Source organism: Tachypleus tridentatus, chromosome 6 (genome assembly GCF_004210375.1).
Source record: "Tachypleus tridentatus isolate NWPU-2018 chromosome 6, ASM421037v1, whole genome shotgun sequence".
In the NCBI taxonomy this organism is placed as follows: domain Eukaryota; kingdom Metazoa; phylum Arthropoda; class Merostomata; order Xiphosura; family Limulidae; genus Tachypleus; species Tachypleus tridentatus.
In genome coordinates, this window is record NC_134830.1 from 4,677,864 (window position 1) to 4,693,223 (window position 15,360).

Here is a 15,360-nt window from a genome sequence, read left to right on the forward strand (position 1 = left end):
CAAGAAGTAAAGCAAACAATAAGTGATGTCGAGAACACCCACTTGTAGAGAAAAATATAAATGTAAAAACGGCTCGTTTGGGTTGAGAAAAATATTTTACGTAGAGGACCGAACAACGTTTTGACTTTCTTTGGTCATCGTCAGGTTCAATGAAGAAGGTCACAACGTTGTTCGCTCCTCTACATAAAATATTTTCTCAGTTTGCTCGGCCTTTTAAAATTTTATATATACAGTTGAACAACCAAAAATAACTCTACTGATACCATAGAATTATACTATAATTTATTAAGCTTAGTAACTAGGATGTATTTAGATTTAATAGTATATAAAACTTCAAGCAGACTAAAGACACAACCTACCTTCATGAAATCTTGATTCAAAAGAACGTGGTAGTCTTTTCACAAATTAAAATGGCTGAGAGAACCACTAGTGGGACATTCTAAGCTGTTGAGTGGTTATTCACATGTCATATATTGAAATAAGTGTATTTAAGGGATCATTTCCAAAAATGAAAAGATGTGAAAATGGCCACCATGTTTGATTCAGTACATAAACCATATCTCAGCAAAATAAAAAGATATGAGATTCTTATTTTATATTCTAGCTTGTTAACATTGATAATTTCAGTTCCTAATTCATATAAAACTATAGACGTATGGTTTTGACATCACAAACTTGTAATTTTAATCAGTGCTGCATTCAACATATTATGTGACTGACTAAAATCTGTATATAGGTGTGTTCTTTTAAAGTAATAAATTAACTTACATATAACATTAAAGTTTGAATTATAATCTACAATTTGATACTAAACTTATTGACAAAAATTCATAAAATAGTAGTTCAATAAAAGTCAACAAATGAGATGACATGGCCTTTGACCTTTGGCCCATCACAAAAAGGTTAATAAAAGTTGCCTTTATTTCAGAGTGAACTATTACAGTATCTTAAATGTATACTGTGATACCTTTTCATAAACCTTGTCTTGGTTTTAGAGCACACATGGACAGTATTATGAATGTATAATAAAGAATGCTTTGATTTTAAGATCAAACTTTTTTCTCAGAGTATATCTACATTATATTTAAGAGGTTAAACACTTTTTAAACTTTAGTCGGGGGGATATCGGGGGATATTTCATTCTCTAATTTTTATAGTTTCTTTTCTTTGACTTTTTTATTGTGATTATTATTTATCAATAGACATCTTTCTATTCTTCACTTACTATTAAATATGGTTCCTAGATTATTTTTGCTATGATGTTTAATTTTTTGTTTGTTTTAGTCCTTGTTGAAATTGTTAAAGCTATGATATGTGTCTGACTTTTGTTGAAGTACTCGGGAGTTTCTGTTTTAAGAACTACAGAGTTAAATTCTGCTTCAGACATCCTTGTATCCTTTCTTCTAAGTTTGCTAACTTTCTTTGTGAGTTTTCACAGTCTCTAACATTTGCTTTAATTTGTGTGCCAACTAGTCAGTTTATATATATTTTTTTGAAACAAGAAAAGTTTATCTTGACTTAAGATTTGAAAGTTTGGTCTTAACCTTAGTCATAATACATCATTTTCTTGGTTATGTTTCCTTCTTCAAAAGAAACATCATAATTTTTGTTTGCTCTACCTTTTGCATCTGTAACTTAGCAGAAATATTATTGTGTTCCTTGTTGTCATTTGTTTACAACCATCAATGAGACTTGAATTTCGGTTGTATAATAATTATTACCCCATAATTTGAATAAAAGAGAAACCTTAAAAGTGCACTTTGCAATACTGATTTCATAATCCTAAATTCCTTTGTGTGCAGAAATGTGACAAGTGGCAAGTATGGTCATAATGAAACTCCAGTAGTTACTAACAGTCCCAGTGAAGACCACAACTACAGTGCCTCTCTTGCAGTATCTTCTTGTGGTGAAGACCGAACAGCTACTCTCAGGGTTGACACTTGGATGGCAGTGGCGTGGAAGACGAGAGTTCCGAGAGCAGCAGTGAAAGTAGCCAGGAACCCACCAGAGAGATAGTGAAAGGAAAGAGACGTGACTGTGCAGCAGATCATCCTCTAAATGGTTTGTCTAGGAAACGGTTGAAGATTAAAACAACTGATACGAAGATGAGCAAACTCTTGCTGAAGGAGCACAAGCACTACTGAACTTTGTGAAAATTGCTACCAGTAAGAGGCATACCTTCAAACCAGGTAACATTATTGCAGAGAACACGCTCTCTGACAGATAGGTCCCAAGAGCTACTAGTGTCTCTAATTTTGTGAATAAATCATACGATGCAATTCACTGATGCAAAGTGAAGAGGTAGAGGTTGATAGAATATTTTTGTGAAAGACTTATTTGTTTTATTTAGTAGAAGCATAATGTAAGGTACCACGATGCAGTACAACTAATATTATTTTTTAATGTTCAATCATGCTTTTCTACTGTTTTTGTGGTAATTGTAAAGTGTGTGAGAGAAACATATAATTGATTAATATTAAGGCTATGGTGCTAAATGCCAGAAAGACAAATTCACTTTTTTATTGTAGACATATGTATTAGATCTATTTCAAATGCTGGTTTCTCTTGATAAAAATAATTTTGTTATTGATTTGTGATAAAAACAAAAAAAGAACTTTCATATAATACATGTTTTTCCTGCTTTTAGTTGAGTTCTGTGCATCTGTTACTCTCAACTGCATGTGCATATGTTCAAGAAGAAACAATATCCTGCATAATATTGTTGAAAAAGCAATAATATCTTTGTGTATGTTGAATTATGTTGTTGTTTTAATGTTACTTCTTAGTCAAAATGTGGTCCCTCAGCCACCAGTAAGATGTGTCTGCACATCTAGTTTACTGTCTTTATCGTTTCCACACGAGAAGAGAGATTGTAGCTTCATTTTTTTATACAGATGTATAACTGAGATCTGAAATTCTTTGTTCCGAGCACACAGTTTGTTCTGGTGTTTGTTAAGCTATTGTTTGCTGCTTGTGTTTGTACTGTGTTTATTTAACTTTTGTTCACATCCAAGTTTTGTTTAGTACATCTGCAGTGTAATGTCTTGTGAGAAGACCTTGAGTTCTGTACTGTTGAGGGTTGGTCATACTTTGAGACCGATCATCTCCATCAGTTGTTGTTTGTGAACCCCCACACAGGTCAAAGGAACTACTTTAAATTAAACTGGTGACTGCAACGTACAATCTAAAAATATGCCCATATCATCAATCTCTCGATTTGTTGAGAGTTAATCGTGTTTAAGAGTTTATGCAGTTTTTAAGTGTTAAGTCAGGTTTACTGTAGTAACAGCTGTAGTGTGTGATCATAGTGACAGTTTTCCAAATCAGCATTGTTATAGATTAATAGATCATCTATGGAACTTTTTAATGGGGAATAATTATTATTACTGATATGCAGGTTAAACATTGATTGTACATATGTATATGTTAGACATCCTGCTATTTTGTGACGTGTGAACCATATTGTATTTTTCCCATTTCTCACAACTTAACTTTCACGTTATTTTTTAGTATACACAACAAGTTTTTTCTATTACTTCAATCTTCAAAATGCCATTCTTAGTACTTGATAGATATAACTACTCAGATCAGAAGCTCTCCCAAACCTAAAAGCCAACTGCCATGTATTAACCAAGTATAAAATATTGTTAAGTAATAATCCAATAAAAGTTACATTTTGAAGTAATAACATTATTAATATATTTTCTTTTTCCTTGGTAAAAAATGTGAGTGATTTTGTAGCTCATCGTAAGTGCCTTACACTACCATACAATGTTGGGAAAATTTTCCATCTAGGCGTAACACTGCGTAACTTTATTGTGATCGGTACCATTTGTTACAAAACCTCAGTATACATTGGTTTATTCTAAAGCTCCATGTTGCAGTATTTTTTTGCCATTTGTTTTGTTTCATTTTTGAGCTGGTTTTGAATTCTTGCCTCGGAATGTTTTTTCCACGTAAGAAGTTAAAGAAATATTAAGACATAGAAACATTGTGAATTAATTGAGCTCATCTGATAGTGTAGGTATCAGAGTTGTGAAAATGAAGTCAGTGGAGTAACAAATGCTGTTACTGTGAACTGATTGAAGGCTTGCCTGAGCACTTTTGTTTAAGACTAAGTCTCATCTCACAGAAATCTTTTTTTCTGTAAAAATTGTGCATTTCTTATTGTTCGCTTTTCCTGTTTACGTGTTATGAGAAGCAAAGAACTCCACTTTGTAGAAATACATTTCAATTACTTATTTTCTGTAAGACTTTTAAATTAGACCCCACGTTGTTGTTTCTTTCCAAGTTTCAAATAAATCATAATTTATTTGTGAAACTTTGCCAAAATAACTACCAGAAATAGTGCTTCCAACTGTATAAGATAGCAAAGAAAAAGTGGTCTTACTCACGTTATACTGTAATAATAGGACATAGTACACTGTAAAATGGTTTCAAGACATGACATTGTGTGTGCTGAAGAACAAAACAGTATAGTACAGACTGTATGCAAGTATACATGTATGGTTTATATATATATATATTATCACGTCTCGAAGTGGAGCTTGTTGTGATTAAAAACTGTGATTTTTAACATGGTAGTACAACATTCTTTTAAACAAAATAAGTGTGTGAAGAAACCAGGTTAAATTTTAAAATACAGTTAAAATGTTTTATGGAATAACATATTTCTTTATTACTTTCAGGTATTTTCTTTTTCATGTCAGTTTCTAAAAAATGAAATCTGTTGACAAAGTTCATAGATCAGAAACTTTAAATCCAACACCAAGCAGCGAATATATTCATCAATATAGAGGACAGTTCGATTCGTTAATGACAAGAAACTCACTTGAAGCAAAAAATATCTTAAAACTACTGGTATGGGTATCAAACCTTGTACATAATAAAATAGAGAATGCCATTTTGACCTAAAGATTCTCGAAACATTGTTCTGTACTTTATTATGGTAAAGGTTTTTATACTCAGACCAGCTGTCTTGTGACATGTTTGATTCATCTCTTCTACCACAGGTGAAGGACACCAACCACTAATCATTCATTTGTCACCTAATTTACATATAAATACAATTCTTGCCTAATTTACACAAACTTACACAAATCACATCTGTTTGACACAAATTTTGTGTTCACTTTTGCATACAAAATGCTAGTTTTACACAGATGCCTAAACTACACCTGTTTTTGTTGTTTATTCAGAAACGTTCACAAACAACACACACACAGTGGCTCAAAAGTTATGTCCCATAAATATTTTGAATAACAATAAAAATAATAGTTTAACAATAAAAGGAATGCATAGTTTAACAATAAAAGGAATGAATAGTTTAACAATAAAAGGAATACGTAGTTTAACAATAAAAGGAATGCATAGTTTAACAATAAAAGGAATGCATAGTTTAACAATAAAAGGAATGCATAGTTTAACAATAAAAGGAATACGTAGTTTAACAATAAAAGGAATGCATAGTTTAACAATAAAAGGAATGTATAGTTTAACAATAAAAGGAATGCATAGTTTAACAATAAAAGGAATACGTAGTTTAACAATAAAAGAAATGCATAGTTTAACAATAAAAGGAATGCATAGTTTAACAATAAAAGGAATGCATAGTTTAACAATAAAAGGAATACGTAGTTTAACAATAAAAGAAATGCGTAGTTTAACAATAAAAGGAATGCATAGTTTAACAATAAAAGGAATGCATAGTTTAACAATAAAAGAACTACATAGTTTAACAATGCATAGTTTTTTAATTATTAAAATAAATGTTCATATTGTTGGTCATTAACATTGACTAAATGTTTCAAAGTTATTGGCAAACAGTCCTAACATTTAACTTGATAACAAATAAACAGTTACTCTGTTTTATTACTATAACTGTTACACTCTGTAGGGTGTGATGTTTTCACTAATCTGATGTCAGAAGTAGACCATTTTTTGTACACATACAGATGTGTTTTATGTATTCATAAATATTGTTTCCTGCTTATAAGGACACATATAGTCCAATCAGATTGTATGTTACATACGCATGTTGTAGGTAAAAATGATTTCTTTTGCCTTGGTGCTTGTGTTTTGAATTAATTTGTGAAAGTTATTAGTGTCAAAGAAGGACTACTTCTGAAGATCCACTTCTTCACTGGTGTTGTTTGCTAAGCTGAGATGTGAAGCCGTATGTTTCTGTTTTGTTTCAGGAGTGAAACTCTGGGTGATACAGAGACCAGCATATGAGAGTTGTTATGATGAATTTTGGTTTTAATTGTGATGCCATTCAGGTTAAGAAATAATAGGTGTTTTTATGTTTGATGGATTTTTAATATTGATGTGAATGAAATTTATGTGTTCAAAGAACATTTGATGGAACTCAATTGAGCAACAGTGTTATTGACATATCTGTGAGAGATAGTGTTTGTGTATGTGTGGGATTACATATAGAATTTATGGTTTGCATATCAATTTGTGTCATAAATATGTTTGAGAGAACAGATGAAATGGGAGTAACCATGTTTAAACTGTCTATTTGAAGAATATCTTTGTGATTGAATGTAAAGCTGGTTGAGGTAGCAGTGAATCCTGAGAAGCATTATGTGATATACAAAACAAAGTTTCAGAGCAATATGACAAGCTTTGTTGGTGCAAACTTCAGTGATACAACATGTTTTTAATGTTTCGTTGGTCTGGTGTGTTTCAGAAATAGAACATTTTTTTTTAAAAAAGAAGCGAGCAGTTGGTACTTGTGGTGTAAACACCAAAGCTGTGTTTATCTGTTGAAAGTGACATAAATGTATTATATGAGTCATGTAAGGCACTCCAGTTTGTGTGGTTTAGCGAGCAGTTGGTACTTGTGGTGTAAACACCAAAGCTGTGTTTATCTGTTGAAAGTGACATAAATGTATTATATGAGTCATGTAAGGCACTCCAGTTTGTGTGGTTTAGGAACACTGTAGAGATCTGGTGCATGGGAGTCAGTTAACCCTGAAGATCACTTCTACTATCTTTTTATATTATAACAAAGTACTGTTTGATTGGTTTTCTTGTGTATTTGTCAGGACCGGACTTGAATTTCTTTTTATCAGAAAGAATGAAATTTGTTTTATAGATGTATTTTGTGTTGTATTTGACTGTAATGTTACCTTTTACAGCTTTTAAAAAATTAATATTCATTTCTTTCTTCAGATTATAGATGCATTTTGTTTATTTTTGGTTTGCAAGTTTTGGTGGCATCAGGAAATGGTAGTTGATATTACGTTTGACTTGTAAACCATTTAAATCATTTCTAAACTTTGTTCCTCTCAATTAGGATTCTTAATCATCAGATCAACTTAGGTATATTTTACCATTGCACAACTTGAGGTTATAGCTTGGTGCTTAAACAAATCCATTTATAAGGAGTCTAAGCTTGCATCAACTCTAACTTGTATAAATTTCTTAATAAAGGTTAGTGGAGAAACTTTATTATGAGGTAATGTTCTCATACCACTTGTGGAGATAAATCATACTTGAATAAGGATTTTGAAATGGATCACATTATCTTTGTTTCATTTCATTACACATAGATGTTAGGAGTAAATAGACTGTTTATCAAATGAAGTACCCAAACTTTTGTTGATCACGAAGAAGACGATTGTTCTGGCTGTTGATCGTGTATAAGTTATGAATTACAGACACTCTGTATAACTTTTTCTGATTCCTGTGTTGAATCTGTGTTGTACCAATGTGTGTGTGTGTGTTGAGTCTGTGTTGTACTGATGTGTGTGTTGAATCTGTGTTATAACAAGGTGTGTGTGTGTTGAATCTGTGTTGTAACGAGGTGTGTGTGTTGAATCTGTGTTGTAACGAGGTGTATGTGTTGAATCTGTGTTGTACCGATGTGTGTGTGTTGAATCTGTGTTGTACCGATGTGTGTGTGTGTTGAATCTGTGTTAAAATCGATGTGTGTGTGTGTTGAATCTGTGTTGTACCGATGTGTGTGTTGAATCTGTGTTGTAACAATGTGTGTGTTGAATCTGTGTTGTAACGATGTGTGTGTATTGGATCTGTGTTGTACTGAGGTGTATGTGTTGAATCTGTGTTGTACCGATGTGTGTTGAATCTGTTGTAACGACGTCTGTGTGTTGAATCTGTATTGTAACAAGGTGTGTGTGTTGAATCTGTGTTGTACCAATGTGTGTGTGTTGAATCTGTGTTGTACCGAGGTGTATGTGTTGAATCTGTGTTGTACCGATGTGTGTGTGTTGAATCTGTGTTGTACCGATGTGTGTGTGTGTTGAATCTGTGTTTGTACCGATGTGTGTGTTGAATCTGTGTTAAAATCGATGTGTGTGTTGAATCTGTGTTGTAACGATGTGTGTGTTGAATCTGTGTTGTACCGATGTGTGTTGAATCTGTTGTAACGACGTGTGTGTGTTGAATCTGTATTGTAACAAGGTGTGTGTGTTGAATCTGTGTTGCACCAATGTGTGTGTGTTGAATCTGTGTTGTACCGAGGTGTATGTGTTGAATCTGTGTTAAAACCGATGTGTGTGTGTGTTGAATCTGTGTTGTAACGAGGTGTGTGTGTTGAATCTGTGTTAAAACCGAGGTGTATGTGTTGAATCTGTGTTATAACAAGGTGTGTGTGTGTTGAATCTGTGTTGTACCGATGTGTGTGTGTTGAATCTGTGTTGTAACGATGTGTGTGTGTTGAATCTGTGTTGTAAAGAGGTGTGTGTGTTGAATATGTGTTTAAAATCGGCGTGTGTGTTGAATATGTGTTGTAACCGATGTGTGTGTGTTGAATCTGTGTTGTAACGAGGTGTGAGTGTGTTGAGTCTGTGTTGTACCGATGTGTGTGTGTGTTGAGTCTGTGTTGTACCGATGTGTGTGTGTGTTGAATCTGTGTTGTAACGAGGTGTGTGTGTGTTGAGTCTGTGTTGTACTGATGTGTGTGTGTGTGTTGTACTGACAATAACAGTACAATACAGAATTAGGTTTATTTTAATGTCCTTACAACTTCATATTAGGTTTGACAGTTTGGTTCAATCTCTGTTTTTTTTTAAGTTCTGAATTTAATTGTCATGTTTTAAACAATTTAAACTAATATCAGATTTTAATAGTTTTACATTCACAGTCTAGCCTGGTTTCAAATACTTTGATATTTCAAGAAGTTACTGTTTACCAGAAATATAATATTTAGTTCTATTAATTTCTGTAATTTTTAATGTAATTTGAATATCATTTTACTTAATGTGTAGTAAATGAACTATATCTCTCCTAGCAACCTTCCATGTACAAGCATATTTGATGGCATATAATCACAAAATTCAAATTGTAATCAGTGTTTCCTTTCAATTCACAATTAACTCATAATAGCCATGTGGGAAATGTTAAACGTTTTTTGATTTAATGGACACAGCCTACTTGTTTATATTTGGGAAAGAAACAACAGATTCTGTTTTATGTGCACATTTGAGTTTTAAATATTTGTGGCTGAAAACATTTATGTTGAAGCAAAGAACAGATGGTGTTACTTCAACTGTTTAGACTTGGCTGTAGCTTCAACTGTTTAGACTTGGTTGTCCACCCATAGCTTCAGCTGTTTAGACTTGGTTGTCCACCCATAGCTTCAGCTGTTTAGACTTGGTTGTCCACCCATAGCTTCAGCTGTTTAGACTTGGTTGTCCACCCATAGCTTCAGCTGTTTAGACTTGGTTGTCCACCCATAGCTTCAGCTGTTTAGACTTGGTTGTCCACCCATAGCTTCAGCTGTTTAGACTTGGTTGTCCACCCATAGCTTCAGCTGTTTAGACTTGGTTGTCCACCCATAGCTTCAGCTGTTTAGACTTGGTTGTCCACCCATAGCTTCAGCTGTTTAGACTTGGTTGTTTACCCATAGCTTCAACTGTTTAGACTTGGTTGTTCACCCATAGCTTCACTGTTTAGACTTGGTTGTCCACCCATAGCTTCAACTGTTCAGACTTGGTTGTCCACCCATAGCTTCCACTGTTCAAACTTGGTTGTCCACCCATAGCTTCCACTGTTCAAACTTGGTTGTCCACCCATAGCTTCCACTGTTCAGACTTGGTTGTCCACCCATAGCTTCCACTGTTCAGACTTGGTTGTCCACCCATAGCTTCCACTGTTCAGACTTGGTTGTCCACCCATAGCTTCCACTGTTCAGACTTGGTTGTCCACCCATAGCTTCAGCTGTTTAGACTTGGTTGTCCACCCATAGCTTCAACTGTTTAGACTTGGTTGTCCACCCATAGCTTCAGCTGTTTAGACTTGGTTGTCCACCCATAGCTTCAGCTGTTTAGACTTGGTTGTCCACCCTTAGCTTCAGCTGTTTAGATTTGGTTGTCCACCCATAGCTTCAGCTGTTTAGACTTGGTTGTTCACCCATAACTTCAGCTGTTTAGACTTGGTTGTCCACCCATAGCTTCAGCTGTTTAGACTTGGTTGTCCACCCATAGCTTCAGCTGTTTAGACTTGGTTGTTTACCCATAGCTTCAACTGTTTAGACTTGGTTGTCCACCCATAGCTTCAACTGTTCAAACTTGGTTGTCCACCCATAGCTTCCACTGTTCAAACTTGGTTGTCCACCCATAGCTTCAACTGTTCAGACTTGGTTGTCCATTTCTTTTAATGTTAAATTGCTTTTATTTTCAGCATGTTAATAGTTTGTAAGATTTCAAGTCGCGCATGAAACATCTCAAACATATCTCTTACGCTGTTTAGTTAATTAAAGTATCTAAAGTAAGCCTATGTTCTGTATTAACATTAAATACAAACTTAATTTCTAAAGTTTGTTTTCTTTTAACATCATCAGTCAACAATTTGCTATTATGTAGTGATGTATATTAAGTTTTGCCAGTAGTATTTTTTTTTGTGTTTGCCTTAAAAATGTGACATCATTATTACTCTGTGTTACAGGTTAAAATGTGACATCATTATTACTCTGTGTTACAGGTTAAAAATGTGACATTATTACTCTGTGCTACAGGTTAAAAATGTGACATTATTACTCTGTGTTATAGGTTAAAAATGTGACATCATTATTACTCTGTGTTACAGGTTAAAAATGTGACATCCTTATTGCTCTGTGTTACAGGTTAAAAAGTGACATTATTATTACTCTGTGTTACAGGTTAAAAAGTGACATTATTATTACTCTGTGTTACAGGTTAAAAATGTGACATCGTTATTACTCTGTGTTACAGGTTAAAAATGTGACATTGTTATTACTCTGTGTTACAGGTTAAAAATGTGACGTAATTACTCCGTGTTACAGGCGTTTTTAATTTTTTCCAGAACTGCCGAGGCATCCATGTATAAAATTACCAAACCAGTTAAATGATAGTTTATAGAGGAAAAGTGTGAAAGCTAGTAAAAAAAATAACCCCTTATGAGTTACTCAAAACACTTTCACAGTTGTAATTAACACTAGATTGTTGTTGTTTGAAGTACTGGAAATACAGAGTACTTCTAAACACAGTTGCATCAGTATTGATCTATTATTAGCAGAGTATTATCTACAGAATGGAATTTTTCTTGGCTTCTTTATTTCCTCATTCTTATGGCTTGAGAAAAAAAATATGTGAAACTGAGCTCGTTGTTGTGAAATATCAAACAATACTATAATAAGTGAAGCATTAGGTTTTAGTTTTGTTTGTTGTATAATACTGTACAAAATAATTATCCAATACAACACTACATCATTTGGGAACATACGCTAAGCATTTATAAAATTGTAGAAAATGTGTGATTGATAAAAGGTTTAAACATTTTATTAAAAAATCCATTTACTTAATTAAACACAAAGTAGAATCTCTGATGTAAACTTACATAATTGTAACTTTTATAATCCACAGAAAATTATTGGTTACCTTTTCATGGTTTAATGTAATGTTTGTTTTACGGTTTGTGTGATGTTTGTCCTTTAAGAAACAAGTTTTTTGTACCAAACAAATTAAATATTGAGAATGAACAGATAATGGTCTGCGTCAGTAGTTGTCCAAATGTTGCCAAATCTATAGAGATGCCACTGTCTTTCTGTAACAGTTTGGTCATAGAATTACTTATCGCAGATTAAATACTTTGTTGTAGAAGGTTCTGTGTATTTGATTGTGTTATATAAATGTATAGAAAATATAGTTTTGGCCAGAAGACGAAATTGTATATTAAATGTGTAAGCTTTGATATAATTTTTGACATGTATATTATATATATATTTGTTTCTGAGCTTCTATATGAAACCTAAAAGCAAAGCTTGAGTGGGAACTTATTTTAGTATCGTTATCAAGTTGATATAAAAGAAGCAATTCATAATAAAACGGATATAAAGAATGTATATCATTGTGGTCAGTTAATTTTCTGACCAGAATTGTATCAGTCCTTTAGGACTTGATATTTTCATTGCTTCAACTGGCTGGTTTCTTGTATCTGTTGAAAATAAAGCTTAGAATAATATTTCTTAAGCCTAATTATGAAAAAAAAGAAAGCAAACAGATTTTTTCCTTTTGCTTTTATATTTATGTGTTGTTGATATAAATCTTTGAAAAGGTTTGTGTTGAAAAAAACATGGTTGTATTTTTAGCATAACTTTAAAGGATGATGAAGATGTTGTTATAATTTTTCTTTCTGTGTATTTTATCAAATAATTATGTTATCTAAAATTGTATGGTGTCTCCACATTTTTTATCAGACAGTTGAGAGGTTTGAACATTCATGTTGTTTTTGTAATTGTACATTATGTCCAAAGCTGATTTGTTAAGAACTTACTTCTTTGTTTTACAAAACTAAGTTTGTTTTTTCAAGTTTATTGAAGATTATGTGAATATATCTTCTACAGCTATGATAAATATTGTAACACAAGAGTATCTATATGATTTGGTAATAAGTATCATTTTTAATGTGATAATAGTGGAAGATTTTAACAAAACATAAACTGGTTTAGTCCTGATTTTTCTATTAAATCCTCATGCATTTATCACTGGTTTCTGTAATCAGAAATAACCAGCCAGTATTTTTCTTGTTTACATGATTTACAGTGGAGGAAAGCCATTGTTTGCTTCAAATGTACGTACCTTCATGTAACATATCAGAAAAAGTAACTCTTTTAGACATTTGTCCACAGACTCATTTACTGATCCCAACAAGTATATCTTGTTGATATCAAAGGTTAACGAATATGTATTGTTGACTTCAAATCTCAACCTGTTTGTCATTTTGATTTCAAATTTCAACCAAGATATTTTTTGTTTCAATTCCCAGCCATCATCTTTTGTTGGTTTCAAATCCCAAACAAGATGTCTTTTTTGTTTCAAATCCTAACTAGTATTTTTTTTTAAATTTTAACTCTCAATTAAGATGTTCTTCTGTTGATTTTAGGTCCCAACCAAGATGTCTTTGTTCATTAAAACTGATTATATTCTAATTTGAAACTTAAGAATATTTTAAAGCTAAATTAAAACCTCAGAATGTAGCACATCTCGCAGAACAGTAGCATAAATAAAACCACTGACATCGCAGTGTGTTCTTTCTGCATATACGGTTATTGTTAACTGTTGGTAAGGGTTAGAGCTAGGTGATGTTAGGGTTAATAAGCTTGTCAGCTGACTTCATTGATTTTAGTTAATTTGTGTATTCTTTTGTAACCTCATGTTCTTTATTTAAAGTAGCAGGACTTGCATCTGGGTTAGGTAAGGATGTTAACATGTTTCTGAGATAAAGTTTGTCACCAGGCAGATAAACCTCATGTGCCTACAGTTTCCTTGTGGATTGTTTAAATAGACTTTTTCTGTGTGCGTGTGTGTAAACTGTAGCTAAAAATGATATAGAATATTTATTGTATGTTCATATTAAGGGAATACTGGTGTTTTTGTTTTCAAAGGTTAAACTTAAGAATGTTACATTCACTTCCAAAGCCAAGGCCAATGCTTGCAACATTGTTAGAGAGAATGTTGTTATTCCTTGTTGACATTTTGAAGAAAAGATAGGATGTGTGTCTTCCAGAGTAGCGAACTGTGTGCCAAATAAAGCATTTTGTATAAAGTATCCCCAAGGAATTTTATTCACAAAGTTAAAATGTATTCACTAACTGTAGTTATTATTTTTATCCACAGTAAACAGTGCAATGAGACATCTGGTTTTGGTTTTTTGCGTTAGGTGAAAAACAACAACTTCAGTAAGTTAACCCTCCTTGTTTGTGTTCTGTTGTATGTTATTGATAGCTATGAAACATTTACTATGTTGAGCATTGGTCTTGGATAATACTTAGTATATTGTTTTCAGAATATTTTTACATACAACAACTGTATGTGCCAGTTGTTCAGTCCCAATAAAGGATCTTTCCAAATAGTTGTGTGACTGAATCAGTTGATGGCATGAACACACGCTCAGAGATATAATTACAGGTCGATCTGTAACGGGAGTGAAACACTATATCATTGGTAGTTGGGTTTCTTGGTAACTAATCTGTAAGAAAATACACGTAAACTAATTATAATTCCTGAAATTATCACAAAACAAACAGCTTGTCGGAAACAAGTTATTATATACTTATCCGTTCAATAGTGAGTGAGCTAGTTGATTAAAGGGATCTTGGCTCTTCGATAGTTACCATGACACGTGAAAAACAAAGAACATCATTAATGTAAAATATGAATTTGTTTTAATTTCACGCAAAGGTACACGAGGGTATCTATGCTAGCCGTTTCCAATTTAGCAGTGTAAGACTAGATGGAAGGCATTTAGTCATCACCACCCACCGCCACCAATTGGGCTACTCTCTTATCAACAAATGGTGGATTGACCGTGACATTTTAATGCCCCGCGTTTAAAATGCAAGCATGTTTGGTGTAATGGGGAATCGAATCCGCGACCCTTTGATTACGAGTCAAGTGCATTAACCACCTGGCCATGCTGGAGCCTTGTTTGTTTTAATAACTTATAATTTTTGTACATTGTAAAGATAGTGTAATATCCGCTTGTTTACTAAACAATACTTCTTTATGCAACCAATTAATTGACGGATTAATATCATTTACGAAAACAAACCTTCAAAAGCCACGGCACTTGAAATTCTTTTAAGCAGGATTAGAGTAAATTAATCTCTGAGACCTTTTTTTTCTTTTAGTTATATTTTGTGAGCGTATACCCGATTCGCATTTTATTACTCATCAGGATGTCTACCAGCCTACCCTCAAATTAAAATTATTTTCGGCAGATTTAAGTAAATTAATCTATGAGACCTTGAGCAAGTTCAAATACACTAATCGAAAGGGTCTGACCTACTGAGTCCAAAACTGTAATTAGATCTCAAAGTGGTCATCAGGTAATGGAGATATGAGTCCAAAACTGTAATTAGATCTCAAAGTG

General features: G+C 33.1%; 1 protein-coding gene and 1 long non-coding RNA gene across 4 annotated transcripts in view; both read left to right on the forward strand.

Annotated features, from left to right (window-relative positions):
- The window catches only part of LOC143254606 (uncharacterized), a gene marked incomplete at its 5' end in the record, with an annotated part of 75,305 nt that extends 73,289 nt beyond the window's left edge, over positions 1-2,016 (forward strand). Inside the window, 1 exon segment of the mRNA XM_076509753.1 lies at positions 1,803-2,016. Coding sequence (XP_076365868.1) covers positions 1,803-2,016 — 214 coding nt within the window.
- A 90-nt stretch (positions 2,017-2,106) lies between these two features.
- Positions 2,107-14,340, forward strand: LOC143251864 (uncharacterized). Of its 3 annotated transcripts, XR_013028678.1 has the most exons (3): positions 2,107-8,490; positions 8,585-8,706; positions 8,798-14,340. It is a non-coding gene; the product is annotated as an uncharacterized LOC143251864 (long non-coding RNA). The 3 variants fall into 3 exon arrangements; XR_013028676.1 differs by having other exon boundaries at positions 8,585-14,340; XR_013028677.1 differs by having other exon boundaries at positions 2,107-8,376; positions 8,585-14,340.
- Positions 14,341-15,360: the final 1,020 nt, after the last annotated feature.